This window comes from Callionymus lyra, chromosome 16 (genome assembly GCF_982586985.1).
Source record: "Callionymus lyra chromosome 16, fCalLyr1.hap1.1, whole genome shotgun sequence".
Lineage (NCBI taxonomy): Eukaryota > Metazoa > Chordata > Actinopteri > Syngnathiformes > Callionymidae > Callionymus > Callionymus lyra.
In genome coordinates this window covers 2,763,916-2,786,596 of record NC_141833.1, presented here as the reverse complement: position 1 = coordinate 2,786,596, position 22,681 = coordinate 2,763,916, and the positions used below count along the sequence as shown (strand labels likewise).

Genomic DNA, 22,681 nt, shown 5'->3' with positions numbered 1-22,681 from the left:
TAATCTGACAGAGAAGATCTTTTATAGAGACTGACAGCTTTTCTGCTTGGCTGGCCACACCAGTCTCTCTCTCTCTCACTCTTTTGCTCTAAATCTCTCATCATCCACCTTTCAGCCTCCTTTGGCTCTCTTTCTTTGAATCTCTGCTCTTCATCCAGTTGATTTTCTATCTACTTAAAACCTCAAGTAGTAGTTGCATGACAGTATGGAGATTTACATCATCACTGACTTTAAAAAACAAATAACATCACATTTTTCTGAGGACTAACATCATCAAAGTGCAGTTTGATGCACATTTCCTGGTCTGCATTGGTTGGTAGCCATTAAAAAGTGGTTCAAGTGAGACGGGAAAAAAAGCAGTGAACCGACAACAGAATCACGTGATGTTAAATAAAGCATGAATAAAATGAACCACTTCTGAAGCGTGGATTCTCATGGTTGGTGCGTTTGGCAGTCGTGAGGATTGTGGCGAGCTCTCTGACTGGTCCACAGTTGCACTGAGGAACATGCTAAACTCAGGTGTTGTGGCTTCTTTCTCCCTGACATCGCTGGCTGGACTGACTCCAATCAATAGGACTTCAAAACATAGTCAATCATTGAATTTTTTTTTCTGTCATAGCTTAACACAGTTCCTTCCTTTTATTGTTTATTATTTTCATCTCATCAACACATAACACTTTCTCTGAATTACTCACTGTCAATTTACTCTTTATTTTGAGTTTGAAGACAGATTTCTTAAAACTCTAATTATTTTATTAAAATTTTAATTTCAACTTGAAGCGGTTGAAGTCCAGTTTAGTTTAGATGAAACCTTGCTTCTTAAATCTTCATGCTTGTTAAAGGAACATCAGTAAACTTTGAGGACTAAACATTATTTCTAAATGAGAAACAACCCACTATGGAGTGTCGTCCTCAACATCTCTTGCAGATCCTCAGACAATCATTGGTTCTCCAAGTCACCTAGTCTTTTGGCATCTGATACCCCTTTTTATAATTTCACTAAATAAGTTTATTGATATTTTAAATGACTAATTGGCTCTATCAAGTATTTCATGTATGTATCGGAAGCACCTGTTCATAATATGAACACATTTGATCCATTTACATTGTTTATATTTCAGTCAGATTTACCATATTTCAACATGATTCCAGCACTAGTTCCTTTTTTTGCTTGTAAAAATTAATTCAATTTAGGCTTAAAACCAATTAACGTAACCAAGAAAAACAGTGCAGTCAAGTTTGTCTATTTTTTATGTTAAAAAAGTCTCAATACTATGGGATTTAGGAAACTCAGGATCTCAGGAAAAAAAACATTTTAGCTCCTTGATTTAGAGCAGGAGGAGCTTATCTTTGCCACCTCTAGATCATACGAGATTACAGATGGAAAGAAACAAAATCCTTTTTGTACAAAAGAAAGTATGAAAGCACAAATGCGTCCAATACAAAGCTAAACAAGAGCCAACACTGTTTTATCATGAAATGCCAAATGTCACCTTGACAGTAAAAATGTCATAAATATCAGGGATCTAACAGGAGTGGGTGTATAGGGTCCGGACAGAGTGGCCTGCCGGGACTCTGCATAAATTACACCTCTTGTCTGTTGTCTGTCTGCCTTCTCTCCTGTTCACTCAATCATTTCTTCATGTTATGCATAAATTACCCCCCCTTGTCTCTCAATTCTCTCTCATTCATGTGGGCACAAAAGCTTGCTCCTTGAGTATAGCGAGAAGAAAACCTAACGTTGTGAGGATTACCTCTATTCAAGCATGTTCTGCTCACATTGAAGCGCACTTCTAGCTGCTTCATATTCATGATCAATTTGAAGTAAACATGTTGAAGCCCTCTAATGAGCGTCACCATCCAGCCATTGCAAAAAGATCAACTTTTAAATAGAAGTATGTTAAACATGCATTGTTCTTGCCGAGCAGAGATATCTGGGTCAGTTTCTCTACACTTTGTTTTATCTGTGTCTGTTATCTGGAGATACTGCAGTGTTAGCACTTTACTTTCTGAGGATCTGATGATGTGGAAATTTAACGTCCAGCTGCGTTAAAATGTAAATCTGAACTTGAAATGAAATTGTTTCCCTTTTTTATGGGTTGACTTTAATGAGTTTTAGTAGCTAAAGTTGTCAGCACCGTTTCCTCTTTCATGTTTTCATTTAAAACGACCGAACAATTATTCACGTTGTCACATTCATAACAACCTGATTGGCATGCTATAATGATTATTGTTTATTTAATTATAATCCTTTAATATTTCTCCTAAACCTTCATTTTATTCATTTTTCAACATGTAGAAAATTTTGGTTTGTACTGCTATCAACTTGCCAAGTGTCTAAGTCAGGTGTAACAGGATGGCAATGTTAATCTTACCAGACACTGAATACAAAAAAAAGCACATAAATTAACATGTATTTTTGTAATGTCATCCGTTTTATTTTGCTGCCTAAAGAAACAGTGTCTTAGTAATATCTAGACCACCAGAATGCAAGTGTTATTTGGTGGGAAGAACTTGTAATTGATTTGTTTTTTTTTAATAAAAAACAAAACAGAATTATTATATATTTTTTTGGTTATTGTATGTGAGATTTTACAGACATTTGGAAATGTTACGCTTCTTTTAAAAGGATTACTAAAACTCACAGTAAGTATCTACATTTAAAATACAATTTATAACTATTAATAGTTTTCATCCTTTCTGATTAATTTTGACACATTTTTGGGGGTTTCTGGCCCTCAACATACTTGCTTCTTCATAAGTTAACAAATACACATATAAGCCTGTCTATCCTAGTTATGTCTGATTCCATTTTTTATAATAACGATTGATTTGCTTTTGCAGAGGCCAAAAATAATTCAAACAACATAGCAGATCGAAACCTTTTACAGACCTTCAGAAACCCTTTCATTGCGTTCAAAAATGGTTTGATAGATAGATTTACTTTATTGATCGTGAACTAGAAAATGGTGCATGAACATGTCATGTGTGTGTGTGGATAATCACCCAGGGGAGACGGTGTGTGTCGGCCATGTGTCCTTCCCTCCTCCAGTGCTGCGAGCCTGGGTTGAGGGGTGTTGCCTTGCTCTGGGGCGGCGGGGGCTGAGGCACCCGAAACTGTGAGAAGAAGCGAGGAGACAAACAATAGATTAGGATGGACCCGAGGGCCATGATGAGGTCAAAGGTCACATTGAGTGGTCAGGAAGAGGGGCAGGGGTGAGGAAGGAGTTTGAAGGTTCAACAACATGTTTGTAGTAGGTGCCTGGAGAAGCACCGGAGAAAATTGAGCAGAGAAAAATTAGCATGAGAAGCTGTAAATAAATGTCTTGTTGTGTTAATCCCTGATAAGAAACACAAATTAAGGCTGAAATAAAGATGAGGATGGCATAAAAAACACATTAATAATTGCTTCCACAGCTTTTTTTTTCTCCTCTTTCAAACGTGGCATAAACAGTGACGGTGTTTTCTCCAACAAAAACATTTCTTTTATAAAATGTAATCCAGAGTGGTTTTCTAAACTAAAACAAAGGGTAAATAAATATACAAATATTATCTGTTGAATTAGTTAAAAACTATTACAAAGCCTTTCATTGTTTTTCTTTTTGCAAAAGAGACATATCAAGAAGCTGATCACACCAGCTCTCTCTTACTCATTCATAAAAATCCCAGAAAAAATATTTGGAGGATAAGTAAAAATGTTATGATAATGTTGTTATTTTAGAAGAACAGTTGAATAATTTGTACTAAAACCCTTAAAATATTCCAACACAACAACCTATGGCTGAATATAGGCACTACTACTCGATATTAAAGTCATTTATTCTCTACTCCAGGAGCCAAACTGTGTTGAATAAAACATTAAATCAGACGCCATTGCCACACAATATTCTCCATTGTACACTATGAATAATGCATTTAGAGTGGGGGTCCTTCCTATAAGCATGGCTTTGGTGCGCTGTGATGTCACACATAGACACACAAACATACCGTGTCCAGTTAAAAGTGTATTTGTGTTGACCGTACATGAGATCTATCTTTAAAGCGAAATTAAAGATGACAGTGACAGAACCCAAACAACCTCTCTTTGGCATTTCAATACTGTAGCAACCTCAAGAGGGCGCTTGGATGGGTCAAGGGCAAGTGGAAATGTAGCCCATAAAATGATTTAATTCAGAGAAATATATAGAGAAATATACTGTATACAAGCTAAACAAGATAACATAAATTGAACCACTGTAAAAAAAACACTGTAAAATATCATTGTTTAACCTTTATTACTCATTTATTTTGTACTCTTCTCCACAGTAAGATGCGTCATTGTGTCTGTGAGCAAAGCACTTGACCCATATTAATGGGCAATGGGCTCCTGATGGTTCAGAAGGCGTTACTGCCATCAGTGATACAATTATAGTTACACTGTAATACTTCATAACAAATCAAAGTGTAACCGATAAGATAATAAAACGACACAAACCATCAATGCTGTTTTGCCGTATCATTCATTTAAACAAAAAAAAAAGTTCTTGATCATTAAGCTATGACTTAACACTTGGTACGGCATAATTTCTGTGTTGAGTAACATCCCATTATATTATCTTTTATTCCTGAAATAACAAGGCTCCATAAAGTCTGATCCAAAGTCAAAATATTACGATGACCCAAGATAACAGGAACTTCAATTATTGGTTTGATATAAATTAATTAAGTAAGATGTGTCATTAGAAATTATATAAATAAAACACTCATGCTCATCTAAAAAGCACCATAAACAATAACCTGTCCACTTCAACAACATATGCAAATAGTTGATTGGTTAAGCTAGGAATATGAGAAACAGTAATACTTCTGACTAGGTTATTGTGTTATTGTGAGTGATGTGCGTGAGCGATGGATGAAGACAACTATATAACTCTAAATAATTAACTCTTAAAACATAGTTTTCCGTCTCTAATTTAAAAGAAAATCAAGTAAATAATATTCACCATTTAAAAAAAAAAAAGAATTCATATGGACTAGTCACTTGAAAACGACTACTGTGAGCTTGAATTTCAGACACCTTGAATAAGAGCAGAAGGGAAACAGCAAAAAACAAAAAACTCTCACCTGATTGGCTGAAACGTAGTCGAGGCTGGCTTCCTGCATGCCCAGAAAGACTGTGTCTCCTTCCAACTAAAGAAAGAGCGAGAGAGACAATGATCAAACAGGGAATGCCATGTAAGCAAACTGACTGTTACATATTTAAATTGACTCATGAATAAATAGGAAATTGTTCAAAGATTTCAAAGAATTTACAGACAAGACGTTACTAATCCATGTCAATACATTTTTCAGATGTCACTTCAAAACATCTTCAGGATTACAAAGCACCTATTGTTTGCGTGGCATTCATTCCTGATTGGTTCATTGACAACCTGTGCATTAATTACACCTACAATTGGGAATATATAAAGATATATATGTATTTATCTATATATTTATACACACACAAGTCAAAACTTAAACAAAATGAATAAATAAAAAAAATTCCCATCTTATTAAGAACATAAAGAACATTGTAACAGCCAACAAAATTGCTTTAGTTACACAAAAGTAATGTAACAAAAAATACTGATATTGGGAGCATTCATTACTTCAAGTAACCAATGAAATGTACGCATACATTTTAACTGGCTATGTATTATGTAGATAGTGCTGCGCATCAGCTAAGTGAAGATTTATTCAGGTAAAAAATGCAAGGCCATTGAAACACATGACTGCATTAACCATCACGACACACAACTACCGTAATATAAGGTGTAAAAGCAGATCTTTTTTTCACTTTCGATGTTTAGAAGAAAATAGTTGCACACACCCTCATGATGGCAAAAGCAATGCATTAAATGCATCTTTTTATTTCAAAGTTTTTTTTATCTGGCTGTTGAAGAAACAGATGCTGCACACACCCGTTTGACAAGAAGCTTGGCAATGTTGGAGACGGCAGCGTAAAGAAGTGACTCGATGCAAAAAGACGACAAAGCTTAAGCTTCTCCTGGAAAAGTTGGAATGCCAGATGGTCTGGAAGTAGTTTGTCAAGAAGGAATTTGATTTAACTGTATAAGTTGTTGTCACTTATTTTACACAAAAGCTATCGAACAATAGCTATCGACTCCACGAGTCCCACTTGGAATGAACTAATTTATAAAGTGTCTCTTAAACAGTCCAGTAACAGCAGGTTTTATGGGGATATAATTGTCATCTTGGTCGTCAAACACGTATTTAGGAGATCGTTTAGGCAGGTGGGCAGAGGTGACACACACAGACGCACACACACACACAAACACAAGTGGACAGAGAGGTGTAACTGCCCAACCATCTGCCAGCTGTTGGGTATTATGCAAATGGGGTGTATGTTTACAGAGTCAACAGAAAGCTGAAACAGTCTACTGACAAGTTCTCAAGGCTCTATATGAATGACAGTTGAATTTTAATAACATGAAAAAATTCTGTTAAAAACATCCAGAAGAAAAATATCTCCAGCCAATCCCCGTCCCTCCGCCTAATCCTTGTCTCTGCTCGCTGGAAAGTGAGTATTTAGACTAAACAAGGATGAAGGATAGAGGAGCGGACACGTTGACCTTCCTGTCAAAACTGCTCTCTCACAAACTTCTAAAGGCGGCTGATATCTTCAATGTGAGCACGGAGACAGTGAGCACACACACTGAAGTATTCGGCTCGGAATTTAATTATGGATTTTATAAGAAGGACCTCTTCAGGAATTATATGATGAAATGTCTGACTCAAATTCAAAGTTGGCACAGCATGTCGACCATACAACAACAGAAGCAAATAATCACTCACAAAAGAAATGTCCCAGTAAACCGTGGTTTATTTCATTAGATTGGTCTGCTGGTGTACTAGGTATATTAAGAGATCAACCCAATAGCCCCCGATTATTTTTAGATGTGCAACGACATAAAGAACCATTCGCTTTTTATGTTTATCTAATGTAATTTACATTAAAAGAAGATTGGTAATAATAAACAAGCAAAAGATAGAGTCGTGCAGCAGCAGGAAAAATACATTTGTATTAAATGTATTTATTTATTAAGTCACAACAAAGAAGAAAAGCAAAAAAAGGTACAGGAACAGACGAGGAACCACGTCTCCCAATTATGGGCTGTAACAACATCAATCCTCGTTTATACAATAGTTTATAAGTTACTCATTCAAAGCATTGGTAGCACGTTTGGTTCTTTATTTCCACCTACAAATGTGACTCGTTCATTGAGATGGATTGTAGTTGCAGACATGGGCACAGAAATATATAAATATATATATATATATATATATATATATATATATATATATAAATATAAAATACACTATTTTTCTCCAAATTTGATATATTTATTTCACACTGCAAAATGCAAACAATTATATCCTCACTGGAATTTCTTATACACTATTTATTTTATTCAGGTTATCGATTCATATTATGTAAAAGGGCTACAACTCTCGGTTCCAGAAACCAGCAGCAGATCATCCACCGAACTGCGGTGCTTCTGCAACGCAGTTCCTGTAAATGCATCAGAATAGAACGAACTGAAAGCTTCAATTTAAGGACTTAATTTGACGGTCCCATATTAGGCACAGATTTGGTCATAAATATTTGTTTGTTTTGTTCTCAAATTCTGGCAATTTCCGTCAAAGTGCATTTGTCATGTTAAGAGATGCACACAGTACCAAAACATCATCATAACTCCTGCCATTGTAGTCTTAGTTTGGGGAAAATGTGTATTTAACAAAGATCAAATTCATGCATGATTACTTGAGACATTTTCACCAAACTACGTATTCTACATGAGCTTTATTTAATAATACAGTTAGGGCTAAATGTACTACTTATTTATTACTTTCTAGTATTTGTTCAATTTCTGATCCCATTTACTTTTAATTGCCTTGTATTTTCTTCCTTAGTGGAATAAATATAAACAGGATATTCAAATTATACACAATATTATTTTATACGTTTAAATGTATACATTACATTTTATACAGTAGTAAATAGAATTAGTTATAGATAGTACATGTGCCCCATTAGTACCCCTGCTGTATCTGTGGTGGGTGCCTAAGAAAAAGCAAATTATAGTTTTTACCTCACGTATATCAAAGCAGAAGTTTAGCATCCATGTCTTCATAGTAAACCTCATCATCAGAAAGCAGGGATCATCTTGAAAAGTAGTTTCTTATATGAAAAATCAGCATGTATTTTTGAGTGTTCTTTTTGCGTATTTCTAGGGTAGAATAAGACATTTTAAGATCATGCAGCTTTTGAAAATCATCCCGCACCCAATGAGGGAAATAAAAAACGATTGGAAGGTTTGTAGTCGGACCAAATTACCCTCTTTCTGTAGCACATGTGTGTATGTGTTTGTGTGGGAAAGCAAAGGTTTGAATAACAAGCAGTCTGCTAAGTGGGTCAGGGTCGGAGGAAGGGGGAGAAAGAGGGGAGAGAGACTATTAGGATGACAGACAAGGACAAAGGAATAGAGAGAAATACAGTAGTAGAGAGAAAGAATTGAGAGAGAAATAGTGGAATTCCATTTACTGTACAGTTGAGGAATCAGGAGGAGAAATAAGGGAGGGGATGAAAAAGGTCCAATCTGGACACAAAATCCTGTTACATTCAATCGAGTTTCCAATAGGTAGGACTAATTCTGAATACATTTTAAAAAGTTAGGATGAGTTGATATTAAATTATTCGCCCAATCACCATGGCAACAATCTACTTTGTAAAATGAAAATGTAAAACTATTTCAACGATTTTCTGATCTGTTCATGAATCACCTGCATATTTTAGCACATTACGTGAATTATGTAAGTCAACATCAGCTACGACGTTGCTAATGTGATCAATGTAGTCATCGAGCAATACATTCCAATAAATTCTACAACAAATTTTAAAATAAGATACGTTAAGGTTTTGGTGAAATCATTTGATGTATAAATAAATGAGTGGCAATGTAGCTTTTTAAGGACCAATTACAAATGAAAACTAGCTTTGTACGTCTGGCATATACGTTTGCTTAAGTAAGAGTCTGATGAAAAGGGAATGAATAGATGTGATGTATGATGTAATTGGAAAAATAATTGGACATTTGCAGACCTAATAACAAAAAAGTCTGGAGCTTACAGATGTTGAAAGGAGATACAATCCAGGAAATCAACCTAACTTGAATATTTATGGTTCATATTTTATTTTAAATGGACCTCTCTTGACTTGATTTAGTTGCCCTCCCCTGTAAAACCTCACTGGGAGGTCATATTCATTTTCAAACTATTTTTCAAGCATTTGGTACTATCATATGGTAGGTTTGTGACTTGGTCCAATCCCTTTAAAATGTCGTTAAAAATGTAGAAAAATAAAGCATGGCCCTTATTTAAGTTGCCTGACATTCACATTGTGTATCTTTATTTACAATAACAAATCGTTCCATCGAGTATCAAGGCTAAATAAAAACAGTTTAATCCGTGAGCATCAATTATTTTTGCGTATTTCTGAGAGTTTTAATTCATGCACGTTTGTAATCAAATGTCAGCCTAACTAGTAGAAAAGTGGCAAGCAGAAGCAGGAAAACTTTGCGAAAGATTGAGCTTAGGAACATAAGGACGGGGTCAAGACAGACCTGCGTTTCTCAAGTGTATTTCCATCGAGCTCTGGTAATTAGCGTGATGCCATGACAGTTACTAGTGTATGATCATGAACAAAAGAATTAAGCAGTGAAGAAACAAAACACTAGAACTTTTAAATAGTTCACCAGGAACACATCCAAGCCTCCCAAATGGGCTTTAATTGAACTAAGCCATTGTAGACAACGTGCACACAAACACAATGTAGAGATGGTTACCGAGTGTGATTTGATTGCAATATGTTTGTTTTGGAAATGGATTTCTGATAATTAGTCTCTTCTGGCAGCTTTCAATTTCCACCCATCTGTTCCATTTGGCATCCCTCCATCAATCAGGAGCCACTCCTTGTTATGTCCCCGAGTTTAGATAAGCTGCAACACTTTTAGCATCGCATGTCCACCAGCTCGAACTCAGTCATTCCATGATTATCACAGTGCTTTTTCTCTCAAGCGCAGACATTTGGATCGAATATTAACAAGTATAATGACATTCCATTACATATTTTTGGACAAAAGCATGATTGACAGATACTTTTGTTCCCACTGCCTTACGGGGGTTTAGGGAGGAATCAGTTGTCAGCAGACTGAGGATTATTTAACAGACACAGTGCCAAAAATTACAACATCAGAGGAAAGTCAAACGGTTGTGGTGCATATTTATAATGACGACGAAGTACAGAGTAAACCAAAAACGTGACAACTGCCCTTCGTGGTAACATAATTAAATAAAAATAAGATAAAAGAAAAACAATGGGATGAAACTTGAGTCTATTCCATGCTGATAAGAATGACAACAACCATTTACAGTCCTGGATAACTGGATTATACGATGGCTCTTAATCTAAGATCTGATTTAAACAGTGTAAAATATAGATCAATTGTTGGAAGTAAAATAGGCTAGGTAATGAAATCAGGTTCTATAGAAAGCAGGGATATGTATATTGGCAAGAAGCAGGCGATATGATACGTATCAAGATACAGGATAACGAGATTCCAGACAAAGTCGTTACTGCTTTCATTTGTTTTGAAAACAAAATATGTCAAACATCAACTTTAACTGCCAGAGTCAACTGTATCCTCCTGTCCTCAGTAATCACCAGGATCTCGCGGGATTTCATTGTTACATTAACTGCAGAAGATATATTGACTGCTGCCATCTAGGGGCTGAAGGTTTGATTGCAACACAAAAATGAACAAACACCATGAATATTTGTATGTTGACCCCTCCTTGACTTTAAATATAGTCTGCATTTTTTTCCTTCAAATTTCCCAATTTGGAAAGAATAAAGGCGTATCTCAAATATACATTTAAAAATATCTATATATACCGTATACATTTTACTTGACGTTTGTTTTTTAAGAGCTATGATTAAAAATAAAATTTCATTTGGAGGACCAAAATAAAGATTTTAATCAACATCTTTTATATCTTAACTGATATAGTGCTGTTAATTATCCATATGGTATAATGAAAACAAGTATTGCTATATTCACGTGTATCCATTTTTTATTCTCACACCTCTGATAAAAAAGATTATGGGATGGATTTTGTTGCTGCACATCAGCCTAATGTTTTAAGCAGATACTGTTTTTTTCTATTTTACCAACTGGAAAAATACATTTGTTTCACAGCGTTTGGCAAACAAAAAAGAGAAACACACTCTTCCTGAGATTATAATGTAAAATGTAGATGAAATGAAGCCATTTGTGAGAAATAATTGAAGGGTTGCTGCACGTGTAGGATGGAGGATACGTGGATTTGAATCCTTGTTAATCTGTGCAGGCTCAACATTATAATAAAAACCATTTGTCACATTTTAAGCATGAAGAGAGGCGACAAATCAAAAGAGAATTATTAACTGAACTTCTTTTGAACTCTTTCAATTGCACAAATTAAGTATTTCAACTGGCTCTCGTGGGTGTTTTGAACACAGCAGGAAGCTGCTCTTGAACGCAGCTGTGCTCCGATATAGTAGCAACTACCAGGTAAACACTGCAGTATTTTACCAGAAGAACGTGAATAATCAAGTTGTTTTTCTAGTGGCTGTTCCAATCAAAGTCCTGTTTTTAACAACAACAATACAAACAACAGGGGTTTCTGTTATAAGAATGAATTGAAAATATGCATTTTAAAAACAAATATAAACAAATTCTGAAAACGTCGGAACTTTGGTTGCGCAATCTTAGTTGTGCTGATGAATTTGTGTTTGTTATGACACTAAACAAGTCTTAAAAATGTATACTCTGTTTATAGTGGAGCCTCAAAGGTTGCCTTGATGATGTTTGTTTTTGTTAGAAGCAAATCAACTTAAGCCCCAACATTTTGCACTAAGATTAAGCACACAAAACTGTTGTTTGATTCATTTCATCCTTACTAATCCACGCCATTGGCAAAACACAATTTAAAATATAATGGGGTTAACTTAAAAACCCTTCGAACTGATCCAAGTTTCAACAAATTATGTTTTTTATGTCTTCAATGTTCCTTCTTAAATCCCAGCCCAAGAGTGAGGAGATCTTAAATTCTGTCATTGTATTTGAATCACTTATTTCATAGTTTCATTAGAAAATGTAAGTTTTTCTGCCAAATTAATTTGTTTACACATAGCTTTTGTTTGTAATCTGAGCAACTAAATTGATCAAAAATCATATGAATGTGATTTACAAAGTGTATTGTTGATGTCCTTCTATACATTTGTGTCAAATAGATGTTTGCCACTGTCTTTCATTCTTCCAATACAGTGCGCTGGCTTCTGATACATTTTCATAGAGATTTTCTTTCGTCAACGCCTGAGTTTAAGTGATGAGTGGAAGTCAGTTCTTCACTTGGCACTCTGCATTACCTTATCAGTCACTTATTGGAATCAAGTCAAAAATCACATTTTAATGCTCAAGACTTAGATGAATGCATCAATGACTATTTCAATATTTTAACTTGGGGGTATGTTGGTATAAATACACAGGTAGTGAGAGATGTTGTTGCTGGAAAAGCTTTTGAGGGATTAAGATAATGATAACATCTGCTCCTTTGAAGGTTGTTTAGGTCAAAGTTGAGCCTGGATTAGGGGTTTCAAACTCAATCACACAAGGGCCAAGTGAGCCCAACTAACTGTATATTTATGTAATAGGACAGAAATGTTTATATTGACTTTTAATTCTTTGATGATCTAATGTTATCTTCAACAAAGTCAGCGTACCATCAAGCGGGCCATATAAATGAATTGGCGGACCAGAGTTAGCCCGCTGCCATGAGTTTGAAACATGTGGTCCAGCTGAAGAGTGCAGAAGGACAGAAATAGACTACAGTTTGCAAACCAACTTTACCGCTGTACTTAGACTTTGTCTTACAATTAGTATCTAGACTTGTGGCCGAGCTTCAACCTCATGTCTTTGATGGAGGGCAAGAGTCGGCTCACTCTGGTCTTTAACTGGATCTATAGGGTCCAAGTCGGGGGACGTGAAAGACTGCAGTTAAACACTGAGGTCGGGTTACAACTATAAATGTTTTTGGTTGGAAATTTTTGAAAAAGTGCTTCGCCCTCATCAGAAAATAAGTGTTAACATTAACATCAGTCAAATTGGTTTGATTGGTATTTGGTGGTTTATAGCTGTGAGAAAGTAAAGTTTAGCGCTCACTCATTTACAGAGTCAACCCGAACACTATAACTTAGTTGTTGCATCAAAGGATACTATTCATTCTATTAAGTGTATCATACATTCAAGCTTTTGAGTATATTTTATAATATTCATTGTACATGTCCGTCTTTTCTACAAAAAGTATATCCTGGTAACTCACACATTTTACCACCAAATCATACAGTTACTCGTGTCAGAGGAGTATTTATATAACCTGGGCTGTTTGTCTATATTTAAAGTCTCCACATGTGTGTTTCAGTTACACACTTTTAGGTCCATGCATATTTGAAACACTCATTTTGAAGTTGACTTGTCATAAGTGAACATCGTTTACGACAGACCGATGTTTTTATAGTCACTCGGATAAATATCTATAGGTATTTTTACAGCTGTGCCCTACACATCTGTATGGCATGCCCTACTCTTTGTGCCCTCCTTCAATAGCCCTGTGTCATTTTCTCCTTCTGCTTCCCATTTCTCTCTCTCTCTCTCTCTCTCTCTCTCTCTCTCTCTCTCTCGGTTCTCTCCATTCCCCCACACAGTAATATGATCTCGTCTATCAGGCCGACACAGCCATGAATCAAAAGACAGAGAGAAATATAGTATAAACCTTAGTGGCCCCACCCCCACTACGCACACACACACACACACACACACACACACACACACACACACACACACACACACACACACACACAACTACAACATCCCTACCCCCAACAACCTTCTCCCTCCCTCCCTCTCTCCCTCCCTCCCTCTCTCTCTAGTCCCTACCCCCAACCAGCTCTCTACATCCACAGCCTCTATCTTTTACATCTCGCTCTCTTTCTGAAACAAACACGAGATGAAAACTACTCTCTACTCTCGCTCGTGTGCTCCTGCCTTCTTCGTATTTAAACACACCGGTGCGTTGTGTTGTCGTCGGTGTGTTCACGTTGTCGACACACATGTTCATTCGCATGATAAGTTGAGGATCGAAACCTCTTGGTCAGCACCAAAGTTTTGTCGAGTGAATATCAAGGTTGCTGCTTCGTACATTTCTGTTGAACACGAAACATCCATGAACGTTGATGAATTGAACCGACTATAGAGTTGTTGAACACACTGATTTAAAGGGAATCTGAAAATATTAAAAGTTTTGCATTAAGAAACTCTCTCATCTTTTTGAACAAAGAAGCAAAAGAGAATATATTTAGAAGTTGCAGATGGAAGATTAATTCACCATCACTTTGTCGTTTCAAGGTTTTGCATTTGTGACTCACTTAAAGCAAAATATTTGATTTTTTGCTCCCTCCCTACTCTTCACTCGACAACTTTGCCTCGACAACATGTTGATGTAACCGTCAAACTTCTGAGTCGACAGGAGATGATGGTTTTTACTCTTTTCCATCATAGCTGAAAAGAAAAGTGAAACAAAACAACTTGCTTTAAAAGTCATTTTCCAAATGTTAATTCACACAAGGGAAACACTTAGGTTTTCACGAAACCGTGCATTTGCACAGTTCTACCAGTAGGCGGAGGCAGTAACAAATATTTTCGAAGTAGTTAAGAGCTGCTTTTACTTCAATTTTCTTTCTTACAATATTTGCTATTACAGAACATTTTTTTATCTGATCACAATGGCATATATTAAACTAAACATCCAATGATCATGATATATATTTTTTTAAAGATAATCACGCCTAGTAAGAAAGCTAAATATCTTTCATCAACATATCCGTTGTTTTTCTACTTGCACGGATGTGTGATAGTAACCATAAGATTAAATACATATTTACATTAAGAAATCAAACAACTTATAAATAAACCCTGCAGTATAAGATAAAGAGAGGATGTGTAAATATTGTACTTCGCATAAGTTTCGAAGAAAAAAAACATCCACATGCAAATTTCCTTTTACGCAGTTATCACTATTGTTTGAGTATTGAGGTTATCGTATGTGGGGGTGCGGCGACTCTGTGACCTCTGTTTGCATAATCCTGTTTTAATCAATCAACGTAAAAAACAAAGTAGCTCCTGGGTTCGTTCAGTTTGCAGCTTCTTCCTTTTGTGCAATGCTTTCACAAATGTACTGTTTTATGACAACGTTAAAAAAATAGATATTCTGAGGAATTGCCCGACTGGTAAATCATGACTTACCAGTGGATCATATGAGCTCGGCTAGATGTCGAGGAATTTAAAAACAAGCTCATATAACCGGTTTTATTTCTAATAACTTTGCTAGTTGGGACGGTGCCAGTCCTATGGATTGGACACTTTTCAAAGCGCTTTAGCTTTTAAAAGTAGCTCATTAGTTTGATGAATCGACAACACATTTAAGATCTCATAAGAAGAATTAAATTATTATTCAAGGCGGCAACGGTATAATCCAGGGAAGTGCAATGCGTTTCTTTCTTTTACAAAAATATACTAAATATATAGAATCTGATGCTGCATAAAATATTCAACAGCCAAAGTTTATGTGCACCTGGGATCAAACAGATACGAGTCAATTAGTCAAAGTATTTTTTTCACCTTACCCGACGATCAAAGCGAGCTCACTAGCTAGTGTTGCACAAAGACAATTGTTTTTCAACCGCTTTTCCATCTTAAAGTTTGATGGGCGTCTCTTTCCACAACTGGAATCTGACAGAAGATCTCAAGACAATACAGAGCGGCAAACCGTCCAGTACATCATTAGCTCTACAGTCTCTCAAAACACTTTTTTAGACCCAAAAACATGTCACATTATGAACCATCGAAACGTCTTTCCTCAGATCACAATGGCGTAGATGACTGATAATGAATAGTGAAATAATAATCCAGGCGAAAATGTTGTTTTGGTTATTATTTGTGTCAAGAGACGAAATCCCCCTTTTCAGTGTCACGTTATTAAGAAAGTCTCCACAATGGCGCCGGCATTAATTGCCTTTTCCCAGCGCGATAATTAAAAAGGTTTGTGATTCCATTTTCAATAAGTAAATGTTCTGTTTCGCCGGGCTTCAGATCGAAGGTTAATTATGTGTTGTTGGCTCCACTCGTCAACAACAGCTAATTATTTAATGATGCCATTCATCACTGTCACGTTAGCCAACGGATGGATGGATTTTCCACATCCCAGAGCACAACAGTGCATCTCTGTCCCAGGTTCATATTCTGACCATGACCCTTGACCTCCCATTCAGTTGGGAAGAAGACAACGGCGCCTCCCAGACCCCAATTAACTCACAACAAATATGGCTGAAAAGGCAACAAGGTTCGTGGGGGGATGTAGAGAATATCTTCAGGATGATGACATTTGGTTCAACAGATCCATCCCATAATACGTGTCGTTGGAGTGGAGCAGCGGATGATGGATGAGGATGAAGTTGAGTGTAGTTACTTTCATCAGCACCGTTAATTAACCTCGGGCTAATCAAGCAATTAATTACATCTTAATTGACAGAGCGCGCGCGTGATGCCGTCAGAGTGCACGCGCGCGCGCACAACACAAAGGTGACGTTGATCCGAAAACCCTCCAGGAAACTCACCTTGTTGGCTCCTCCGAAGGCCGGGTCCGTGTAGGACAGCTGCCCCAGTCTGCTGTGGTCCGGCGCGGCCAGAGGCTGCGGCGGAGGCGGGTAAACGGTTACATCCATGGCTGGAGGAACAACAGCCTCTGCGGCTCCTGGCGTCTCTGCGGGGAACTGAAAACTTTTGACAAAACTATGGAGCTCGCGGCGGAGAGAGAGAGACGAGAGTTTCACGCGGGAGTCCGTGAAGTTTCTCGGGATGCTTCGCGCTCCACCACCGGCGTTACAACTCAAAACTTCCCGCTTTTCAGCGGATAACTCGGCGTCGGAGATGAACTGGAGGTTGTCTCTGGAAGTGTGGAAGTTTCTCGGTGTTTCTCCGGGGAGAGTTCCGTGGACAGGACGCTGGTGCGGTGAGTCCCTGCCTGGGACTGTCGTGTGGCGCTGCTGCTGCTGCTGCGCTGCTGCTCCGGTACAAAGAGCACCGTCATGAAGCTGGCGCGTGTGCTGCCCCCTCACCGGAAGTTAGGATTCGTTTCAAAATAAATCCACACATGTGTCAGGTTTTCGCGTTCATCTGAAACGGAAATACTTATTTGTTTACGTTATATATGTGCTTGTTTAAATACCCTTTGTCACTGGATTGTTATACATATGCTGTTTACATCCTAATAGTGAATGGTTTGTTGGCTTATTCTGCCAACTGACACCTTCCATTTCCTCCAGATAATTTAATTATTTACACTCGACAGCAATTTTAACCATCATTAAAAGTGCTTTTTCCACGTCAGGAAGCCTGTCTTTACCTAGATATATGTGGTATCATATTTTATAAGAATTTTATCTTGGGTTAAAATGAAGATATTTCAATGCTGTTAATTTCGATGTGATTTTCATTCATTTATTCATGGTTTCCTACTGCTTATTCTGTTTTAATCAAAGTTATGCATCTACTTTATATTTATCTCTTAACATACAGGTGTGTGAGACGTATGCAGAAATTATCTGGGCAGGAAACATAATTTAGACCATAAATCATATTTTATTTAAAAAAATGTTTGTTCTGAGTCTAGCAAATATTGAAAGTTTAATCTTTAACTGGACCAATGCAAATGTATAGTAATTTATATTATGTCTTACTTAATATAGATTATTGAAATAAAACAAATGACTGCATTTAAACTGCTCTAGTTGTTTTGTTTTCAATGTTATTTTGTTAGTCGTTATTTGATAAGCTGTTTCTTATTGTTTATACCTGTATCACTATTGAAATATTATTTACAATTGTATGCATCGGCTGCAAAAAACAAGAGATAAAATGTATCATTTTTAATTTTTTTTATCATTTACATATGTTAAGATTTGTACTAAGACGGTCACAACTGGGGCTGACATTTCTTTGTCCAAAAACACGCACTTAAAAACAAATTCCTCATCTGTAACAATTACATTCTTCTATTGTAGATTGACATGAGAAATTGTTCAGAAGAAAAATTATACAAGTATGTATTCAAAGCCTTTTTTTTTGGTGTGTCTTATTGGACGAAGACAAATGAGCTACGGTTGCAACTGTCAAAGGAAAATTCTCCCAATTCACCTTTAGTCAACATCAGAGTGAGTATAAAATAAGTGAAATTTGAATTTTGGGTGAAGCATCACTTTCATATATAAATGGGTTTCAAATTGTAATAGACTAATTTCTTATCAGTCACAATACAGTGAAGAATGTATAAACAGATTGTTATGTTTTGCAGTATCCTTAAGAGTTTTAGAATGTTATTTACTAGTTCTAGTTTCAAGGGTCCAACTATATGTTAAATCTTCCTCCTCTTATTTAGAGTGATGTTTGTAAAAATCAAACTTGTATGCAAAAAAATAAAAAAGCACAACCTACTGTACTGAAAAAAATAAAATAAAAAAAGGAAGAATAAATTACAGAGAAACAATACATTTACAATTAAAGGACCCCAAGATAGACAACATAGCAAATTGTACTAAAAGTGTAGTAGACTGCTGCTCCAAAATCAAGATATCTTTATGGAAAAAGTTTGTTCCTACTTTGATATGAGCAGCGACCTGCTTGATGATGAGACTAAGAACCAACTTATAGGTTGGACATAGTGTTACTAATAAAGCTTGAGGCCGAACAAGACAAGATATTTGATTTGTTAACAAATTATCAATGAATTCTAACATGGACTAGAAGACAAATGTTGTCTTTTTCTCCAAGATGCAGTAAATCTGTCATCATGACGATGTTTTGAAGATATTACTTTATTAAGTTATTAGTCTTAAAACTTGGCGAACAAGAGGTTACAAGAGTGAAGGCCATTATGGTATAATTTGCTATATAAATATTACAGTTAAAAGAGAGTTTTGTACAAACGGACACATACTGATGAGTACAATCAAGATCACAACACTAACACTTTAGTGGCACATTTTCTTCTTCCATTAATGAGGTAGATAAATAAAACTTGACTTCAGAGCTCGACAGATGAAAGGTGACATTTGGCCTGAGGAAATTAAACAGGTTGATCTGGTACCAGATGAATTTGGAATTTGTGGTATGTTTCATTCTACATTTATATTTATGTTCATGTTCTGACTTCTGTTTGTTGTTTTAGTTTTGTGTCTGACTCATTTGGAATTTAAAACCAGAATAAACCATCTATTCTAAAGTGATTGTGGTCAAGTTAGCATACATTAATTATTCAGTTTTATATAGACCCTCGCACTGCTTGATGCACATGGTAATCACATGACTGTTGCTGACGATAGAAATGATCTCTGTCTCTTTGTTTGAACAATGAATTCACAGTACAAACATAACACAAAATATTTGTTATTATTTGACTTGTTTACACATTTTTGTGTCAGTGTATCTATGACCTTCATTCTGAAAATAGACCATGTGTTAGATTTAAAGCATGAAAACAACTCACTAATTCAACCTTTCTCCCTGCATCAGACTGGCTCAGAAAGCTCAGACCGAAGAAACATTCCCAAACCGTGCTTAAACAAAACCACATTCCTGCAATTAGCAGGTGAGAGAGACACAATATGTGGCAGGTATTCATGATGTCATGAATGTTAGCTTTTGCTCTGCTTACAGATTCTTTGGACGGTTTGTTGCCAGCCACACCTTAACAAGAAAAAGATGTGTCATTTATATTATTAATTCGACAAACCCTTGAGAACAAAAGAAAGCAAAACTAAGTGTATTGCTTGTCATTTGTTCCCATGTGACCAACTTGCAATTTTAAAGAAAGTCAATGCCAATTTTTTTCACCATTGAGTTTGTTTTTGTCTGCCAAATAAATGAGACAATGAAACAGAGTGTGTGTGAGAAAAGAAAATAGATTCAGTGTTGTCTGGTGCTGGCACAGATGTGAATATATATGTTTTTGAACAGATGGTCCACATAAAAAAATCATCTCGGTGCTCAACGTGGTAGAATTGTATATGTTTTTTGTCCAAATCCCTCCTATGCTTATCCTCAAAATTCAAATGTGAAGCAGCAGACAGGAGATCTCATTTACACTTCAGTTTATGACCACATGCACTTGAAATGCATGTTCTTGAATTTCAAAAAAAAAATGGCGCACACACACACACACACCACAAGCCAACCCACACATACTTAATGCACATACATACAGTTTGCCCATCCCCCACACTCACTCGTAGATGTATATATATGCGCCCCTCCCCTTTGCAAAAGGCATAATTCACTTCCACATTCTCCACCCCCACACACAGTTCCTCTCAATAAAACTCCACACACATGCACGCACGCACACACGCTCACAGATGCACACAACACTTCTCCCACACATCTACACACAAGCTATAAACTCATGCACGACGCATACACACTCCATACTCCTGCTGCACCATATATGCTAATGCATGTCAAAACACACACACACACAGTCACAAGCTACACACACAGACACACACACAATTATAGAACACACCCTTCTTCTCTCTCCAGCTCATATGCTTCTCAGATTTCCATGCATGAGCTTTCCAAATATCTGATGGGTTGAAATTGTAATGTAGTGTAACATTTGAATGATGTGTGTCTCTCCATGTCGGGGATTACATTATAGATTCATAGCAGAGAAATCCACTCCAGGGAAACAGCAATGCGTCCTTTGAAACAGCTCGAGTGCTATCTAGTGTGTGACTGGGGAGATTAAAAAAGTATCAATAAATGGGCTCCAATAATAGCTTCTATCAACTCTAACTGAAGAGAAAAACACAAGCACGGCCTGCGATGTAGAGTTAAAGCAGGATTTATTGACAAGGATCCACTAAATGAATATGTCATTTTGGCTCGGCTCGTCATAACCATAAAGGCTTATTGCCAGGGCTGATAAAGAAAGAATCAATATTATAAAAAAAATATGATCGAAAGCTTTCATAAAACCTTCATCAATGTATTCAGAATCATATTATTATACAATGTTATATTATGTAACATTAGTGTCAACATGTTTTTATGTTTATTTCTTTGTGAGTATTGTGTGCAGAAGTCACTCATCTGTACAAACATAAACATTTCTGCATATCCTGCACATTCATCAGTTGATCTTAGAAATGAAAAAGTGAAAATAGTTGTTTGTTTTTTTACAATGTGACTCAATATCACTCAAGAAATAATGTTTAAACAAGAATTAAACATTTGATGGATTAAAGTATGTTTCCAAAAAATGTAATAGAACAGGAGGCTTATATCAGTGCCTTAGTCAAGTTTCATAAGCCACTCGTGGCCCATCAACATATGAGGAACTCCAACAACAAAGAGCAGAAGATACATAACAATGCATGTAACATATGATTTATAATTTGTAATGTTCAGCTGGGATTAATATATATTTTAAACCTAGGACATTCGATTCTCCCCTAAAAAGAAAGAAAACTTCTATAACAAGGTCTGATATGTATGGACAAGAAGTCTCATACTTTTTATTTTTTATGACATTAATTTATTGTTTTATTGTACATGAAAGCCAAATGGTGACATGTCATAAAAGTGCTTATGGAGTGATAAAGCTTCATGAAACATCATTTTCAGAGCTATTAGAGATGGTTCTCTAATCTTTGGGTTTGAGCGAGTATTTAAAACTTTACCCCTTGTGTTGTCTCTGGGTTGTCTTGGGCCCTCCGGGTCACCTTGACCCAGAGATAACGCAATGGTTAAGGACAAAAGCACCACCTTCTGCACCTGGGAAATGATGACACTGCTTTACGAGGCTTCATCAGCCCGTCAAAACTTTACAGCAGTGAATCAGAGACAGTTTTTTATATGAAGGACTGTAAGACTGTTACCATGTACCAAGAAGCTGAAACCAGAAACTGACAAGAGCTTGTAAGCAAATATATATCTGCTGAAAAGGTGAAACAATCAAGACAGGTCATTACAGTTACACTATTCTGACACTAGGGGGAGTCAGAAAAAATATTATACTTACACAATAATTATACATATATAATATATAACTATTGAGGCAAACAAATAATTGGAAGTTTCTTTTAACAGTACAGTAAGAACAATAACACCAATAAGCAAACTGAGATGATGAATTTAAACATGAAAATGTTGGTTTTCGTTTGATATTCATTTGAATAACTTATGATCTCAGCTGGCGTGCTAGGACTTCTACACATGCTTTAAAATAGATTTCTAGTCACAATATTTCCAATTGTGGTTTTAGTTGTAGATTTTACAATAACAATAAACCAAGATTAAAAACGTTTTCCTTATCCACGGAATTGATAGTGAGGCTTTTGTTTTTGTTGTGTATCACAAGTTTCAGTTACTCGTTACACGATTTTTATTTTCACTGTAAAAGTTCTTGGGGATGGTGTGAACATGCT

The 22,681-nt window shown here is 36.3% G+C and overlaps 1 protein-coding gene across 2 annotated transcripts in view; it reads right to left on the bottom strand.

Annotated features, from left to right (window-relative positions):
- The window catches only part of tox (thymocyte selection-associated high mobility group box), a 28,086-nt gene extending 10,860 nt beyond the window's left edge, over positions 1 to 17,226 (bottom strand). For both annotated transcript variants that reach the window (XM_087811594.1, XM_087811595.1), the window contains exons 1-3: positions 16,814 to 17,226; positions 5,104 to 5,169; positions 3,007 to 3,117 (exon numbers count right to left, since the gene is read on the bottom strand). In XM_087811594.1, coding sequence (XP_087667720.1) covers positions 3,007 to 3,117; positions 5,104 to 5,169; positions 16,814 to 16,921 — 285 coding nt within the window. In that variant the 5' untranslated portion in view covers positions 16,922 to 17,226. The remainder of the gene's footprint in view (positions 1 to 3,006; positions 3,118 to 5,103; positions 5,170 to 16,813) is intronic.
- Positions 17,227 to 22,681: the final 5,455 nt, after the last annotated feature.